The following is a 19,111-nucleotide window of genomic DNA, read 5'->3' as shown; positions in this document are numbered from 1 at the left end:
GCCAGGCTCCTGGACACACCACCTACCTGAGCAGCGCTTGTGCACTGCAGAACCTCTTGCTCTCATGTTATGCAGCCTATGATAACAGGTTAAAGCAGCCACACAGCCCACATGAGCGGTTTTGCGGGCGGTGTGTCTGATCTAACCTGTTAACATGGTCACTGTGTGGCTGCTGTAACCTGTTAATACGGGCTGTGTGGCTGCTCTAACCTGTCTGTTACATCCAGACATTTATGACATACAAGATATACAAATATACAGTACTGCTTATTTACAGACAGAGTTTCTAAAAGAGAATATATACATTTGAGGGGGAGGAAACTGTACATTGGTGGGGGGGGGGGGTTTGGTGACATTTACCGGGGCCAGTTTCGAATTGCATCCTCCCGTAGGTGCTCTTTTAGAGCGGTTTTGAAGGTGGGTAGGGATTCACATTATTTTACGGCTGTGGGTAGGGCGTTCCACATTGTTGTGGCCTAATTGCGAAATGTGTTTAGTCCCTTGTTTGAGCCGAATCTGGGTTGAAAAGTGTTGACAGAATCCGGCTATAGGGCGACAATAATGTGGTCAAGAGGCATGGTTTCTATCTTTAGCCTTTAACTGGCGTGGTTTATTTATTCACATGGCATGAGCAGCAGTTCTAGAGTTCTCCTCTCACTGAGAGGCTGGGGGGGGAAAGAGGAAGAGTGGGAGGAGACATCTCTATTTATACTCGCCACCTGGTGGTGTTCCTGAGTGGCTCCGCCTAGAGCGCCCTCTAGTGGAAACAGTTATATATGCAATTAGACAGTTACTAACAATCCTACACAGAACCTCTGACTTCAACAAAAAGTAACTCTGATGTATTGTCCTACTGAAGAGACAAGTGGGTGTGTTAAGAGTAAAGGTAAAATGTCCTCAGTTGTGCTATGATATATATATATATATATATATATATATATATATATATATATATATATATATATATATATATATATATATATATATATATATATATATATATATATATATATCAATCAATGTGTTCTCTGTATATATTATGAGTGCAGTAATGTTGTTGTAACACTATGGGGCGCTCTAACTAAAGGTAGAGGCGCACATCTGTTTCACCGTGCTGAGCCTATAAAAGGGGTGTGTCCACCTGCTCAGCTCTCTCTCTCTTCCTCTCTCAGCTGCACCTTGAAGTAGCAGGTGCACGCTGTAACAATGTTTATGCCAATGTGAAATAAACCAAGCCAAAAAGGCTAAAGAGTTCATCGTCTCTCATCGATTCCTTTCCTCCGAATGCAACGCAAAGATAAGCTGCAGTCATTATCTTAACACTAATTAAATTGTCTTCCTGTCATTTTATCCAGTTTTCCAACATGTGGCTGACAGTTGCCTGCCCCCCCTCAGTCCACAGTAGTTCACGCACATCTCAATCACTGTGTTCAGGGGTCTGAACTGTCTGCCTCATTGACGTTTCTCCAGAAAGTAATTTTTTTCCCATCTGATTTATATACGCCACATTTACGCAAAATTGTCTTCCGCGCCTACTTAAACAAGGGATTTATGAGTAACTTTTATGGGAATATATAGGCCTATAATGAAATAATGACTGAATTACATCTTACATGGTCTTACACAACATATATTGACACACTATTATAGTGACAGATTATTATAGTGATATCCTATTCCGCAGGATCTGGCACAAATTAAACTCTGGGTGCAGCTGTTGTTTACATGTATCATAACAAACTATATCCCCACTGGCTTGCCTATTCTTCTTCTGAAAGCACCTGTCAATCAGAGGCTGAGTTGGCTTACTCATATCTGAGTGTGTGTGTTTGTGTGCGCATACTCGCATTCGTGTTTTGTGTGTGTGTATGTTTTATGTGTTATCTCTTGAGATAACATAGATCTGGATCTGGATTGACAATACATTCAGTTCATGTTGATAATCTCGTTAAAAAACTGCAAACAAAACTTGACTTTCTGTATAAGATAAGATGATAAGATGATCCTTTATTAATCAAAGCAGCATGGAACCTGCTTTCCAAATTTTGTAGAATTGTGTATTACTCGCTGTCTTGTTGCTGTTACCACCCTTAAGCCCTTAGATGCTATTTGTCACTCTGCTCTTAGATGTATTGCTGGTGATACCTACAGTACATATATCACTCTGCTCTTAGATGTATTACTGGTGATACCTACAGTACATATATCACTCTGCTCTTAGATGTATTACTGGTGAATGATACCTACAATATCACTCTGACCAAACTTTATGGTTTTTGTTTTTTGCTCATCAAAAACAAGATGAAAAGGATTTACTGTCTATAGGTGGAATTGATATAGAAAGAGTATTTGAATTGCGATTTTTGGGTGTAATAATGGATGACAATTTGACATTGACAGTTGTACAAATATCTTTCAGTTCAAAACTTGAAGTTTAGCTTTCCCTATGACTATTTTTAAATAGTTTTCTAATGTTATTGTAAGTATTGCTTGTTAAATATGTGTAATTGAGACCATCTATTTCTATTGTTTTATTTATTGTTTTGAGTAAGGGGCAGGCAAAATAAGATTTTCTTCTCCCTGCTTTTCCTCTCATGGAACGTGCAAATTGGGAGGTGCTTTTATTATGAAATGATTCTGTTGTGCATTGCCATGAATGGAACAAATACAAATTTAATTTAATTAAACTATGTTTTATTATTGCCTATTGTAATCTCTGTAATCATTGAAAATGAGGGGCCTGCCCTCAACGTATTCCAGATAATTAAATCCCAATTAAATGAAGGTTGAAAGAATGAGAGTATATAGGCACGAGTTTGAGAATGTGTCTTTCTGTGTGTGGGTGGGCATTTAGACCAAAGAGAGAGAGAGTGTAATGTAGATGTAAATGTGTGTGTGTGGGAGAAAGAGAGAGAGAGAGAGAGAGAGAGAGAGAGAGAGAGAGAGAGAGAGAGAGAGAGAGAGAGAGAGAGAGAGAGAGAGAGAGAGAGCGAGAGGGAGAGGGAGAGAGAAAGTTAACAGTGTGTCTGTTACCTGCTCCACAGCGTTACAGAGTGTTAACAGAGTGAGTGTTAACAGAGTGAGTGTTACAGAGTGAGTGTTACAGAGTGAGTGTTACAGAGTGAGTGTTAACAGAGTGAGTGTTACAGAGTGAGTGTTACAGAGTGAGTGTTAACAGAGTGAGTGTTAACAGTGTGAGTGTTACAGAGTGAGTGTTACAGAGTGAGTGTTACAGAGTGAGTGCTACAGAGTGAGTGTTAACAGAGTGAGTGTTACAGAGTGAGTGTTACAGAGTGAGTGCTACAGAGTGAGTGTTAACAGAGTGAGTGTTAACAGAGTGAGTGTTAACAGAGTGAGTGTTACAGAGTGAGTGTTACAGAGTGAGTGTTACAGAGTGAGTGTTAACAGAGTGAGTGTTAACAGAGTGAGTGTTACAGAGTGAGTGCTACAGAGTGAGTGTTAACAGAGTGAGTGTTAACAGAGTGAGTGTTAACAGAGTGAGTGCTACAGAGTGAGTGTTAACAGAGTGAGTGTTACAGAGTGAGTGTTAACAGAGTGAGTGTTACAGAGTGAGTGTTAACAGAGTGAGTGTTAACAGAGTGAGTGTTAACAGTGTGAGTGTTAACAGAGTGAGTGTTACAGAGTGAGTGCTACAGAGTGAGTGTTAACAGAGTGAGTGTTAACAGAGTGAGTGTTAACAGAGTGAGTGTTAACAGAGTGAGTGTTACAGAGTGAGTGTTACAGAGTGAGTGTTACAGAGTGAGTGTTAACAGTGTGAGTGTTAACGATAGGTTATGACTATAACCAAGTTCTGTTAGTTAGGGGCGATGCTTGGCATCACACTGCACTATCTCGCGTACGTGCACGCGTACTGAATAAACCACAAATGTACCTCTAATACCAGTATTAGTCTGACCACACCCCTCATCAGCTTACCTTCATAAGCAGGTGTGTGGTCACCTGCTCTCCTCCTTCCCAAGCTTTCACCACAAGGTGAGGTCAAGGGCTGCAGCGGCCGTCTGATGCCAAGCATCGCCCCTAACTAACAGAACTTGGTTATAGTCATAACCTATCGTTCTGTATCGTTAGTGGCTTAGCTTGGCATCACACTGCACAAGGGAGGCCAAGCGGAGCCACTGGCTGACAAATACACCCCGCTGACAGCCCCCCAAAACCATCAGAACAGGGAGGGCCGAGCCCCCCCGACCCCCCCTAATGGAGGGTATCCCCCCTATTAGAGGCTTCACGGGAAGGCGACGGACCCGACCGTGCGAAGAGGCACTCAAGCAACTTAACGCACAGGGTGAGCAGACCGTGGCTTGACCCCACGACTACACACACGCACAACCCGCATGCCACCCGGGAACGAACGGAGGAACAACCTCGTTACTGCCCCCAGAATCACGGGGTCAAGGGCAAACCCAACCCCGTGGCAAGGCCGTAGCAGCGGAGCGCGAAGGAAGACCCAGACCCACCAAAAGGACTGGACTCCCTGGAATGGGGGCCCGGAGAAGTCCATGATGCCAGCATCAAGACCCCACCAGGTGGGCACGTAGTGCCCCGCCCCCCACATCGCCAGCGTATTCGGACAAAGGCCCCCCAGTTACTGCACCTGGTAATCCCAGGCGGTATCCCAACCAAGTACTAACCAGGCCAGAACCTGCTTAGCTTCCGAGATCGGACGAGATCGGGCGTGTTCAGGTCGGTATGGCCGTAAGCCGAGCGGGCCCCGTCCCCCCAACAGTACACCGCCTGGCACACTAACCCTGCAGAACAGACAGTCAGCATGGCCGTAAGCACACAAAAAAGGTTAACCAACGGAAGCAGGCAGCGCACCGGGGAAAAACCAGGCAACAGGCTGTTAACCCTAGCCTGGAGACTGCGGACGAGACAGGCGCCAGAGGGGACAGCTGAACACAGCCGCCCCGGCGGAAGGAGCGTAAGCTGGCGGTGTTGCATGACCAAGCCTCCATTTAAAAACCCCCACCCAGAGGGGTCGAGGCAGAGAAGGCTGACACGATTGGCAGACGTCATGAACGTGCAGGGGCACCCTCAAACGGTGAACCCGGGAGTTGACACTGCTCCAACACACCAGGGAATCAACCACCTCGGTGTTACCCAATGCGGTGGTTGTTCCTATAACCCCTCAAGAAAAAACTCCAAAACACACCTGCGGGTATACACCGGCTATACCGCAGTACAAGTGTTTCAGTTTCCAAAAAGGGTTAACCCAGGCCTACGGGTCGCAAACATCACTTCGGACCGGGCCTGGCGGTACGGGAAGCACAGGGTCACCAGAGGAGGTCAAAAAACCACCCCCACAGGCCCCTCTTCGCCATGCGTGAGAGAGGAGCGAAAAATAATGGAGAACCAGCCCCTAAGCACACCGTACCTGGTATTCCCCGGCGGTCTCCCAACCAAGTACTAACCAGGACCAACCTGTGTAGCGGCCGAGATCCGACGAGATCGAGCGCGTACAGAATGGCATGGCTGTAAGCCATGACGACAGTGCTGAGTAAAAACATACCCAACCAGGGTCTCCATAGCGCTTAACCCTGTGACACCCAGACCGACCTGGCATTTTTCCCCCTGAAAAAAGCCCAAGTCCCTCAGGGTACCAGAACAGCAGATCTGCATCCCCGGCGGACAACGGGTTCAACTGATTTGGACCAGCGTGACCAGAACCAGTCCCGTGCCCTAACCACGCCGACATGCCTACTCCAGGAGAAGGGCAGATATGCGTGTTGATCTTAACATGAAAAGAAGGCGCCACCCAGACGTTCGGACGAACCGCGCCTGGTGGCCCACCCCAAGGGCGTGAGACCCCACCACATATGTTCAGATCCATCCCGTCATCATCCCCCAGACATGAACGAGAATCCGTCGACAACCCACCCAGGTCATGGGATGTGGTCGTCGGAAGAGGAAAAACCCCCCTCTCAGTTGCTTTATAAAAACGCTGTTTCAACCACAAGCAACCAAGGCGTGCCAGTCAATCGCCTGTTTACAGCGAGCTAGCACTATACGTGCGTCGGGACACACCCCCATCAATGAACAGGCTATTTAGACCTGTCATTGAATCCCCAAGGCGCCCAGGGGAACGACAAGAGGGGTGTGACACTCCCTAACTCCAACACTTCTGGAATAGTCTACACAGCCGGGGTAAAAAATGTTCACATTTTTACATCCCACCACCCTCCCATAGGAAAGAGACGGGGATCCCCAGAGAGACTTCCCACGCGAGCTGTACAGATTGAAAAGAATATATTGCACCTTGAGCCATGTAAAAAACTGGTTTTAGGGCCTCCGGGGAAGAGGCACTGAACCCATACACACTCAATAAACGAATTGAATCGAATATACATACAATAGAAAAGGACCCTTCTAGAGGGTCCACTCACTTTGACAATCTGAGGAGGAAGGCTCTGTACTCTGATGGAGGCTTCCTCACATGGAAGAAGGAGTCCGAACTCACAGAAGGCCTGAATAGGCGCTTGGTGAGGAGGAGCCCTGACCACCCCCCCTGAAAACAGATCCATCACATGGACCTGAACAGCACACGGAAGTCCTACCAACAGAGACGCGCACGGTGACGTACTCTATGGCGGGGGAATTCCTGCGGTGCACACGCCCAATATACCAGGCCGTGGGACCAGGAACTCCCTCCCCCCCCCCCCCCCCCCCCGAACCGCCACGTGACGGGAACCTTGAAGGACAGGGGGTGTACCCCTGACCGACAGAACAATGGGGAGAGGAAAGGTTACCAGTTCACCCCTTTACGACCCCACACCCATGATACGACGTAACGACAAAAAGAGAATATGACACAGTCATAGTCAGCTCCATGAAGCGTTTCACAGCTCCACACAGCGCATGAGCTAACCTGCTATCTGATTTTTACTAAGGAAAAACACAGAATAGAGAGGGCTCTAAGAACCCCGGTCCAACATACACATGTGCTTCTGTGGCCAGTACAACCCAGTTGTAGGTCACATGACACACACAACCCATCATCACCTACAAAAAATGGCAAAAACACTCAACAGAGGAACGCCGTTTTTTTCACAATGAGAGAATACATCATTCTTGATTAGTATCGACCACAGGCCTTGCTAAGCACACATGACAGCAACCAAACCAATTTCCCTTTAGGAAATAAGTTTCTCCAGCAGATTTAGCACAACCTCAGCAATCAAGCTAAGAGTTACATCGTATCCCTACCACACAAAAGACACAATTAATGCACAACATGTCTGATAGGAGGTGATAAAGTCCCCAGGGAACCGGGGGGGAAAACACAATCCTCCTATTTTACCCTCAATACGGCCAGTTAAAACAGGAAAACCTGTTAATGTGTGAACACACTGTTCATTGTCATTACAGTCTGAGAAAGAACATTCTCTTACTCACTTGTCACCATTACCAAGCATAGCTTCATAGGTTAGTTACCTTAGTTGTGAGTACACGGCCGTGTTTCTCACACAACAACCAGATCATTACATCCCGTTTGCACGGAGAAGCTAACTGCCAGTGACAAAAACAGCTCACACATAACCCGCAACGTATCCTAAATGCATTGTAGCAACACACGTTTTGGGAAAAACACCGTTATTCACAATACATTTAGCAAAGTAAAACCAGAAGACGTGTTATGAGGTCTGGTCAACCCCGTTCCTACCCGGAACGCAGATCAGCGAAGTGCAGTCTCAAGACACCGTAGAAACACAGCCGTCCTGTGTTGTTCGATCCGGGCAGCGTCGCCGCTCTACCCGTCGCAACGGTCCCTTTGTTGATGCAATCCTTGCCGTCCTGGCTCAGGGCAGGGTCGACGAAAACATCCCCTGTCAAGGATGACGTCGTGGTCAAGAGTGTAAAACATGTTAAAATCAAAGCACGTTCAACAGAATAGCATCAAGCTAACGATCAGAAGCGAGCTCACGGCGGCGCGCGAGAAGCAAACTACCCCGCGCCAGGCCATGGCCATAGCAGCAAGCTAACGTTACCTAGCGACCACGACATGCTAGCCCCGCAGCTAACAGCTGACTGGCTAATGGTAGGCCCTAAGCAGGCCATGCAGCGATCCAGCAGGCTAACGCAGCAGTTAACAGCTGACTGGCTAACCGTAAGCTATGAACATGTAAACAATGACATAACACTCACCCAGACAGGCCGCCGTTCTGAACCTCTCCTCACTTTTTAAGAGAAAAGAGAAAACAAGATGTCAACACCGCTTCACAACGGTGACTTTACCACATCCGACGGAAATCAGCACAGTACCAACTGGCCTGTGTAGCTGACTTTGAACATGAATCTGCCGCTATCGCACATTACATGCACATATCCCCTCGTGAAGGAATACTCTCATTTGGATATGAAAGATGGGGCCTTAACACGGTGACAGAGAGAATCCACTCGTCCAGAACACACAGGGATCACCAGTGTCAATGGTCGCGGCCCACTAGTTAAAACTATAATGGTCTCCAGACCAAGGCCTTCTGTCGCCTAGGTGGCTGAACAAAGGACCCTAGCCTGGGGCCGGTTTCCATAAACTTTGTCAAGTAGCCCCCATAGCACTAACAGACAAGTGGAGCCCGCCAGCAAACACTACTCACCCAACCTGGAACGCACCGCTCCTCACAACAGCGGCATGTCCGACAGTTCAGCTGTGGCCTGACAGGTTTCACCCCAACAAACACAGCAAGGAACTGCAGTTGAGAAGCATGCAGCGGCGTGCTCCCAATACGAAAACCGGTGGAGGGTTTTTAGAATGATCATCATCTTCTAGACACTCCAGTACGAAGACAATATCGCCGTATTTTCTCGAAAAATAGTGAGAGAGAAAATAAAGATATGATGTCAACGTATCCTTGTTTCCCAAAGCTGTTCCTAATCCAATTTCTTCCATCATGGTGTCAAGTGTGGGGATCTACCGAGGCACTTCTTCCTTGTGGTGAAAGCGAGAAGGAGGAGAGCAGGTGACCACACACCTGCTTATGAAGGTAAGCTGATGAGGGGTGTAGTACGCGTGCACGTACGCGAGATAGTGCAGTGTGATGCCAAGCTAAGCCACTAACGATACAGAACAGCGTGAGTGTTACAGAGTGAGTGCTACAGAGTGAGTGTTACAGAGTGAGTGTTACAGAGTGAGTGTTAACAGAGTGAGTGTTACAGAGTGAGTGTTACAGAGTGAGTGTTAACAGTGTGAGTGTTAACAGAGTGAGTGTTACAGGGTGAGTGTTAACAGGTGTGTGTTAACAGAGTGAGTGTTACAGATGAGTGTTAACAGAGTGTGCTACAGAGTGAGTGTTAACAGAGTGAGTGTTAACAGAGTGAGTGTTACAGAGTGAGTGCTACAGAGTGAGTGTTAACAGAGTGAGTGTTACAGAGTGAGTGTTAACAGAGTGAGTGTTAACAGAGTGAGTGTTACAGAGTGAGTGTTACAGAGTGAGTGTTACAGAGTGAGTGTTACAGAGTGAGTGTTAACAGAGTGAGTGTTAACAGAGTGAGTGTTACAGAGTGAGTGTTAACAGAGTGAGTGTTAACAGAGTGAGTGTTACAGTGTGAGTGTTACAGAGTGAGTGTTAACAGAGTGAGTGTTAACAGTGTGAGTGTTACAGAGTGAGTGTTACAGAGTGAGTGTTACAGAGTGAGTGCTACAGAGTGAGTGTTAACAGAGTGAGTGTTACAGAGTGAGTGTTACAGAGTGAGTGCTACAGAGTGAGTGTTAACAGAGTGAGTGTTAACAGAGTGAGTGTTAACAGAGTGAGTGTTACAGAGTGAGTGTTACAGAGTGAGTGTTACAGAGTGAGTGTTAACAGAGTGAGTGTTAACAGAGTGAGTGTTACAGAGTGAGTGCTACAGAGTGAGTGTTAACAGAGTGAGTGTTAACAGAGTGAGTGTTAACAGAGTGAGTGCTACAGAGTGAGTGTTAACAGAGTGAGTGTTACAGAGTGAGTGTTAACAGAGTGAGTGTTACAGAGTGAGTGTTAACAGAGTGAGTGTTAACAGAGTGAGTGTTAACAGTGTGAGTGTTAACAGAGTGAGTGTTACAGAGTGAGTGCTACAGAGTGAGTGTTAACAGAGTGAGTGTTAACAGAGTGAGTGTTAACAGAGTGAGTGTTAACAGAGTGAGTGTTACAGAGTGAGTGTTACAGAGTGAGTGTTACAGAGTGAGTGTTACAGAGTGAGTGTTAACAGTGTGAGTGTTAACAGTGTGAGTGTTACAGAGTGAGTGCTACAGAGTGAGTGTTACAGAGTGAGTGTTACAGAGTGAGTGTTAACAGAGTGAGTGTTACAGAGTGAGTGTTACAGAGTGAGTGTTAACAGAGTGAGTGTTAACAGTGTGAGTGTTAACAGAGTGAGTGTTACAGAGTGAGTGTTAACAGAGTGAGTGTTAACAGAGTGAGTGTTACAGAGTGAGTGTTAACAGAGTGAGTGCTACAGAGTGAGTGTTAACAGAGTGAGTGTTAACAGAGTGAGTGTTACAGAGTGAGTGCTACAGAGTGAGTGTTAACAGAGTGAGTGTTACAGAGTGAGTGTTAACAGAGTGAGTGTTAACAGAGTGAGTGTTACAGAGTGAGTGCTACAGAGTGAGTGTTACAGAGTGAGTGTTACAGAGTGAGTGTTAACAGAGTGAGTGTTAACAGAGTGAGTGTTACAGAGTGAGTGTTAACAGAGTGAGTGTTAACAGAGTGAGTGTTACAGTGTGAGTGTTAACAGAGTGAGTGTTAACAGAGTGAGTGTTAACAGAGTGAGTGTTACAGAGTGAGTGTTACAGAGTGAGTGTTAACAGAGTGAGTGTTACAGAGTGAGTGTTACAGAGTGAGTGTTAACAGAGTGAGTGTTAACAGAGTGAGTGTTAACAGAGTGAGTGTTAACAGAGTGAGTGTTACAGAGTGAGTGTTACAGAGTGAGTGTTAACAGAGTGAGTGCTACAGAGTGAGTGTTACAGAGTGAGTGTTAACAGAGTGAGTGTTAACAGAGTGAGTGTTACAGAGTGAGTGTTACAGAGTGAGTGTTAACAGAGTGAGTGTTAACAGAGTGAGTGCTACAGAGTGAGTGTTACAGAGTGAGTGTTAACAGAGTGAGTGTTACAGAGTGAGTGTTAACAGAGTGAGTGTTACAGAGTGAGTGTTAACAGAGTGAGTGTTAACAGAGTGAGTGCTACAGAGTGAGTGTTAACAGAGTGAGTGTTAACAGAGTGAGTGTTAACAGAGTGAGTGCTACAGAGTGAGTGTTACAGAGTGAGTGTTAACAGAGTGAGTGTTACAGAGTGAGTGTTAACAGAGTGAGTGTTACAGAGTGAGTGTTAACAGAGTGAGTGTTAACAGAGTGAGTGCTACAGAGTGAGTGTTAACAGAGTGAGTGTTAACAGAGTGAGTGTTAACAGAGTGAGTGTTACAGAGTGAGTGTTAACAGAGTGAGTGCTACAGAGTGAGTGTTACAGAGTGAGTGTTAACAGAGTGAGTGTTACAGAGTGAGTGTTAACAGAGTGAGTGCTACAGAGTGAGTGCTACAGAGTGAGTGTTAACAGAGTGAGTGTTACAGAGTGAGTGCTACAGAGTGAGTGTTACAGAGTGAGTGTTAACAGAGTGAGTGTTACAGAGTGAGTGTTAACAGAGTGAGTGTTACAGAGTGAGTGTTAACAGAGTGAGTGTTAACAGAGTGAGTGCTACAGAGTGAGTGTTAACAGAGTGAGTGTTAACAGAGTGAGTGTTAACAGAGTGAGTGTTACAGAGTGAGTGCTACAGAGTGAGTGTTACAGAGTGAGTGTTAACAGAGTGAGTGTTACAGAGTGAGTGTTAACAGAGTGAGTGCTACAGAGTGAGTGTTAACAGAGTGAGTGTTAACAGAGTGAGTGCTACAGAGTGAGTGTTAACAGAGTGAGTGTTACAGAGTGAGTGCTACAGAGTGAGTGTTAACAGTGTGAGTGTTAACAGTGTGTCTCCAGGCTGTGTGTTACCTGTCTACAGTGTTTACATGGCGCTCACATCCTTGGTGTGAGTCTCTCTGTCAGGTCTAGTCTGGCCTGACCTTTTCACTCTCCAGGCACGTTTACAGTTCTCCGATACCTATCAAAACATCTAATGCACTCTCTATCTCTGTCTTCCTCTGCCTGTCTCGCTCTCCCGCTACCCCCTGCCTCTACCTCTCTCTCTCTCTTTCTCTCTTTCACTAATGTGACCTACTACCCCTCCAGCGCTTAACTGCATATATTTCCTCCGCCCCCGTTTCCTCTGATCCGATTTGCATTCATCCTCTCTGCACGTTTGACCATGGCTTTTCTTTTTGGTGGGAAGAGGAGTTCCAGGGGGCCAACGAGCGCTGGAAGAGTCAATTGGGGACACAGGGCACGGGGTGGAAGCGGTGGCAAGGGCACCCTGACTCCTCTCCATCATTCTGTTTTGCTCTTTCCATCCAATAACGAATGGCCATGAATTGTATTGACATATTCTCTCTCTCTCTCTCTCTCTCTCTCTCTCTCTCTCTCTCTCTCTCTCTCTCTCTCTCTCTCTCTCTCTCTCTCTCTCTCTCTCTCTCTCTCTCTCTCTCTCTCTCTCTCTCTCTCTCTGTCCCCCTCTGCGTGACGGACAGATAATGGAGCACATGTGGCTCTTCTCCGTGTTCCAGTGCGTCCTCTCCGTCCTCGTCATCGTGGTGAGCGTGAGAACCTGCGGCAACCTAGCGGGGGTCCAGCGGGGGCCCCAGGAGAGCGCAGCGGGGGCGTGCGGCAGTAGCGTCTCGTCCTGCCTCCGGCTGTGCCTGGGCTGGGTGGGGGCTGTGGGCGGGGCGGTGCAGGTCCCCGTGTCTGTGCTCCTGAACCTGCGGACGGCCCAGTGTCTGTACACCTGTATCACCCTGGTGTGCTGCCCCCTGCTGGTCAGGCAGTTCACTATGTGTCTGCAACTGTTACTCACCCTGGACACCCACCTGCAGTACCGCCTGATGGCCAGGTGAGTTTGGGACACTGTGGAATTTATAGTAGAGGAGGCACCACCCAAAGACTTTTACTGGGGCAAGTCAAACAAGTAGGAATCCACACACGCATGCAGTCACACACACACGCACACACACGCACACACACACACACACACACGCACGCACGCACGCACGCAGGCACACACACACACACACACTTCTAAATTGCGAGAGTAACACCCCTGCACAAAAAGGGCAGCAAATTAGACCCAGGCAACTACCGCCCTGTTTCTATCCTCACCTCCATCTCAAAAGTCATGGAAAAAATAGTATACGAACAGGTCGAAAAGTACCTAGCGGAAAAAAATCTAATCTACGAATTCTAATATGGCTTCAGAACATCCCACTCCACTGACACATGCCTTCTCTATTTAAACGACCACATCAAACAAGAGGTGGACGCGGGCAAATACTGCGGCATGGTCAATCACACCATTCTGATTGACAAGTTAAAAGCAATTGGTTTTGATAGTCTATCAGTGAGCTGAATGCAATCCTACCTGGAGGGGAGAGAACAGATGGTGAAGGTAAACGGTACCCTATCCTCCCCCCCCTCCCAGTCAACTGTGGTGTTCCACAAGGAAGCATACTAGGACCGCTACTGTTCCTAATTTATGCAAATGACATGTCGTCAGCTTGTGACTGCAACTTGTTCCTGTTTGTGGACGACTCAGCCCTGCTGGTCTCTGACAAGAACAAGTTACAGGTTGAAAAAACCCTCAGCTCGGAACTAGGCAAAATCTGCATATGGCTCGCTGATAACAAACTATCATTACACATGGGCAAAACAGAGTCTATTCTCTTCGGTTCAAATAACAAACTCAGCAAGACCGACGGCTTCTCAGTTACAGTGGGTGACAATATTGTCACAAGGAAAGATGAAATTACCTACCTGGGGTCCATCCTAGAGGCTAATCTTTCCTGTGACAAAATGGCATCCAATGTAATAAAAAAAGTCAACCAACGAACGATTCTTGTACTGGATCTCCTCTCTGGTAAACAAGAATACCCTGAAGACTCTGGCAGGAGCACTCATTCAAGGGTACTACGACTATGCTTGCACCTCATGGTACCAAAGCACCTCAAAGGCGCTAAAAACAAAATTACAAACATCTCAAAACAAACTGGTCAGACTACTGCTTGACCTTACTCCTAGAACCCACCTCACCCCTGCCCACTTTGACAACCTAGGATGGCTTAGAGTAGATGACAGAGTACAGCAACTTGCAATGGGCCTGGTCTACAAGATACACTACACGACCAAGGTACCCATGTACATGTCAAAATACTTCCCAAAGGTCAGTGAATACCACGATCACAACACCAGAAGGAGCTCCACAAATCATCTTAAACCCAGATTTGGCTCAAACAAGGGACTAAACACGTTTCGCAATTATGCCACATCAATGTGGAACGCCCTACCCAAAGCTGTAAAGGAAGGTGAATCACTACCCACTTTCAAAACCACTCTCAAAGAACACCTACGGGAGACTGCAATTCGAAACTGGCCCCTGTAAATGTCCTAACCCAACCCCCTCCAATGTACAGTAAATGACCAAGTATGGTTTTGTCAATATTCCAATGTACAGTTTTGCTTGTACAGTGCCCCCCCCCCCCCACCCACCCAACCACCTCCAATGTACAGTCCCCCCCCCCACCCAACCCCACCTACCCAACCTCCTCCAATGTACAGTTTCTACGTCAAATGTATATACTCTCTTTTCTGGACTCTTTTTGTATCACAAACAGTACTGTATTTGCAAATCTGGTATGTCATAAATGTATAGATGTAGCAGTACACTGTCTATCTGTACAACAAGACCAAACAAGACCAAAGTCTTTCTCTGGTCTGCATCCCCTTAACAATTGTATGTATTGAGCTGTACTGTACTGTACCCATTCTGCAATCTGTTAATAAAGTTTTCAATCAATCAATCAATCAATCAATCACACACGCACGCACACACACACACACACACACACACACACACACACACACACACACACACACACACACACACACACACACACACACACACACACACACACACACACACACACACACACACACACACACACACACACACACACACACACACACATTCATTGCACACACTCACTTTAAACAAACACTCACCTTTAACATTCACTTTAGACACTTTAAACACTTTTAACACTACACCATATTCTTATCTATTTATTACAAAATATTTGCACTACATCCATACCTCATCTTTGCATTTTAAAAAGTTTGCATTTTGTACTTCATTTTGTACTTTGTACAATATTGTATATTGTATATTTTGTATAGTGTTTGGACTTTATTCTTTTTACCTTTTGATTTAATACCGATACCGCGGCAGCTCTAGTATGAATCACATTCTCATGGGGCTCATACAGAACCAAGCATTTCACTGTAATGTACATGTACTTTATATGTGACAAATAAAACAAAACTTGAAACACACACACAAACACTTGACCTCCATGCCAAATGTCAGCCTCCTAGGGCGAAGACTGTGGCCACTAGAGGGTGAGGACACTTCTGTTAGAGCAGCTGGTCGCAGCAAAAATATCCTAATAGAATATGGCTTGTGTAAAAGTGAGAATGATGCAGGTCATATGAATGCAGCACAGTAGCCTACATAACCCCGCAGATGTGCCGTGTTATGGATTAGACTATCACTTCAAAGCAGCCTATTACTTCAAAGCACATGGGGATATTGTCATCGCTCACACACAAATGTCCACGAAGGATAGATGTGTGGAGCTTGTTCATTGCATTGCAGGTTATTTTCTTGACAGCACTGCTCATGCTGAGTGAAATAAATGGGGAAAAGCTACTTGAATATGCTGAGCTGAATAGGTGTGAAGAGGAAACTTAACGTAACGTAACATAACAGGAAGCAGGAGTCATTTACAGGTGTGTCATTTATGATTGCGGAAAACTAAATATTGACTTAGAGTCATTGCAGTCAATATCACTTTCTATGCGCTCGCCAATTAGCCCGGCTTGTGCAAGCAAGACCGTATCGGTGCATCTTTTCCACCAATAGGAGGCCCTGCAGGACAGTTGTCCAAGAACAGTTAATGAGCCCACTCACTGCAAGCAGAATTTGGGAGCAGGCTGGGACAGGTATAAAGTAGTTTAATCTCAACACAAGGGGAACATAATGATAATACTATTTTCTGATAGAGAAGTGAGGTGATCCGATCAAGAGCTGTGGGGCATGAGGAAATGAGTGATGAATGAATAATGAGTACGATTTTCATTAGTTCTTTCCGCCCCAATAATAAGGTGCCAGACCCTCGCAGAGAGGTCCCATAACACGGCCCTCTGAGACCGAGAGGCCCTTGATCCCGTGCAGAAATATAGTGGATTCTGGTTATAGAAGTTATCTGTCCACAAACTCAGAGGTTTACATTTCCTTCCGGAATGAGATATTAACAATTCATAGCGCTTTGCTATCTTCTCTGATCAAATTATTGCTGGCTTGAAAGCGGACATTTTGTGGTGTACTGTCAAGATAATCAGCTATCTTGACACCTTTGCCTCCAAAATAGTGGCACTTTTAAGAATGGAATTTTTTTAATAAATAAAGTTTTATAATAATTCTGGAGGGGTGTTTGGTATATCTGATTTTGAAACGAAACCCTAAATTCTTTATAGAAATGAGGGCTGTCAGTTTATCGCGTTAATTAGATTAATTAATTACACAGCAAATTATCGCGTTATGAAAATTAACTCAAAATTAATTACAATTTTTTTAAAGAAAATTACATTTATTAAATTTTTTTTTATTATTATTATTATTATTATTATTATTATTATTATTATTATTATTATTATTATTATTATTATTATTATTATTATTATTATTATTATTATTATTATTATTATTATTATTATTATTATTATTATTATTATTGTTATTATTTTTTTTTTTTTTTTTTTTTTTTTTTTTTTTTTTCATTCATTCCATAAGAACGTAGAATAAACATTTAGACTTTTTTTTTTTAAATGGTCCATTTGCATGTTCTTTGTATCTGATTCTAGGGACATCTATGGATCTCAGGGAATATTCCCAGTGTCAGAAATACTGTGTCTGTTACTAAGCTTGAGTAAATTGTAATGAACCAAATGAGAATATCAATAAAAAAAATATTTTTATTTTGTATCTTTGACTGTGAATAACACCATGCTAAAATTGACCAGACCTGAAAAATCTAAGCAAATGAATAAATGGAAGATGATTAAACAGAAGGTTTTGTAGATAGGTACAGTACTGAATTATGCCATATGGACACACGCAATTTGAAATATGATTATAGAATAATAGAATATGAGGCCTAAAATGGTTATGCGATTAAAATGCGATTAATTCGATTAATTAATTACAAATCCTGTAATTAATTAGTAAAAGATTTTAATCGCCTGACAGCACTAATAATAGAAATGTATTTATTTTATTTTGTAGTATATATTGTTTAATATATCTCCACTAATATTCTCGTCTATGTGTGTGTCTATCTTACTGTGATAAGTTATGTTTTGATATGTTTTTCAGGTACTCCTCTGTGGTGACCCGTAGGCGGGCTCTGTGTGTGGTCCTGGCGTGCTGGATGGGCTCTGTCCTCTCCTCCTTTGCCCAGTTCATCGGCTGGGATGTCCTGGACACGTGGAGCCAGGAGGGAGGCACAGGAGGCCTGGTGGGACTGGGAGGCAACTGGACCAATTACCCCCAGGACAAATCTGTTATTGGGAAGCATCTCCCTTACGGAGGCTTCCTGTCCAAGTTTTATGTAGAGGACCTGCACAACTTCACCTATGCCCAGATCCACGGCAGCCACTGGGGAGTGTGTGCCCCTGACACCGTGCTCAGCCCACAGTTCCTGGTCTATGTCTACGGGGTGACTGTGTTCCTGCTCCCCTTGCTGGGGCTGCTGGCCATCTACCTGGATCTGCTGTTTGTCAAGTCTAGGCAGCAGATCCTCATTGGCCCTGCAGGGCCACCTAAAGGGGACTCATCCAGGGCTCGTTCTCTGGTTCTGTCCCTCTCCCTCCTGATTCTCCTGTGTCTTCCCCAACACATCACCCATGTCCTCCTGCTCTTTAACCCCAGTACCATGCCTCCCACCTGGGCTTGTCCCGTGACCACGTTCCTCTCCCAGATCTACTGTCTGGTGCCCCAGCTCCTCTTCACCCCTGCTAGGAGGACGGCAGGGGGAGAACAGGCATCCTTACCGCTCTCCTTGCCCCACCTGCCACCTGTAGAGACCCCATCCCGGGGCAAGGCTGTGGGCAGGGCTCTGTGTGAGGCAGCGCACGGGGCATCCTGGTGCTCCGCCAAACACTCTCTCAAAGCCAAAGTATGCCCAGGAATGATGAATCAATGACAAAGTGAATCAATCAAGTGAAAAACCGTCTTGCTCTAACGCTTGGTGTCGGCTCGTGGCATTTCCGTTTGTGAAAGTGTGTTCGTAATTAATGTCTTGTGGTTTTGTTAGGAAAAAATCGAAGAATGTTAGCATACGGCAGATTGTTGTTGAACTCGTCAGCAAGTGATGGCGCAGGCGTTATGAATAAATCACCATGAAAAGGCCAGTTAATTATCCAGTCCCCACGCCAAATGTCAGCGAGAAAAGGAAGTCTCCAGACGACGACCGCTTTCCCAGATCACAGATGTCTAGTTCTTCTCACTATCTTCCAGAATGGATCAGACTTTTTAAGTCTCTGCTAAGCTGCCTCCCCCCAAGCACAGTATGTCTAGGAGTGGCACTGCTTAATTAAACATGCAATCATAATGTATTGGTCCGTGCAGCACTTGGTGCTGTGGGAGAAACATAATTAACCGGGCTGTTTTGATTAAACTTATAAATGTAACTAATTAGATTGTTCATCTTGAACTGTGTCACTGTATGAAATTGTTTGGCGGGAGGGGATCTATCTCTCGCCTCCCAGAACGTGTCAGTGTGACACACTTTTATTTTGCCTCGCTCCCTCTCTCATTCCATTTCCATTTCTGAGCCATCCTCTGTACCTCCTGTGATCAATCTTTCATTTATTACTTTATATATTTCTGCCCCCCCCCCCCCCCCCCACATGTAGCTATGCAAGAAAACACGCACGCAC

The 19,111-nt window shown here is 45.3% G+C and overlaps 1 protein-coding gene across 1 annotated transcript; it reads left to right on the top strand.

Moving 5' to 3' along the window:
* Positions 1–12,597: 12,597 nt before the first annotated feature.
* On the top strand, positions 12,598–18,375 carry LOC311246507 (adenosine receptor A1; the record flags this gene model as incomplete). The annotated part of the gene is made up of 2 exons (XM_084336657.1): positions 12,598–12,953; positions 17,547–18,375. The coding sequence occupies 2 exons, from the start codon at positions 12,598–12,600 to the stop codon at positions 18,373–18,375; spliced, it is 1,185 nt and encodes a 394-aa protein (XP_084192783.1).
* Between the last annotated feature and the right edge of the window lie 736 nt (positions 18,376–19,111).

This window comes from Notolepis coatsorum (assembly GCF_963971535.1).
Source record: "Notolepis coatsorum genome assembly, chromosome: 19".
In the NCBI taxonomy this organism is placed as follows: Eukaryota; Metazoa; Chordata; class Actinopteri; order Aulopiformes; family Paralepididae; genus Notolepis; species Notolepis coatsorum.
The sequence above is the reverse complement of the archived record's forward strand: the minus strand, read 5'-3'. Positions and strand labels throughout refer to the sequence as shown.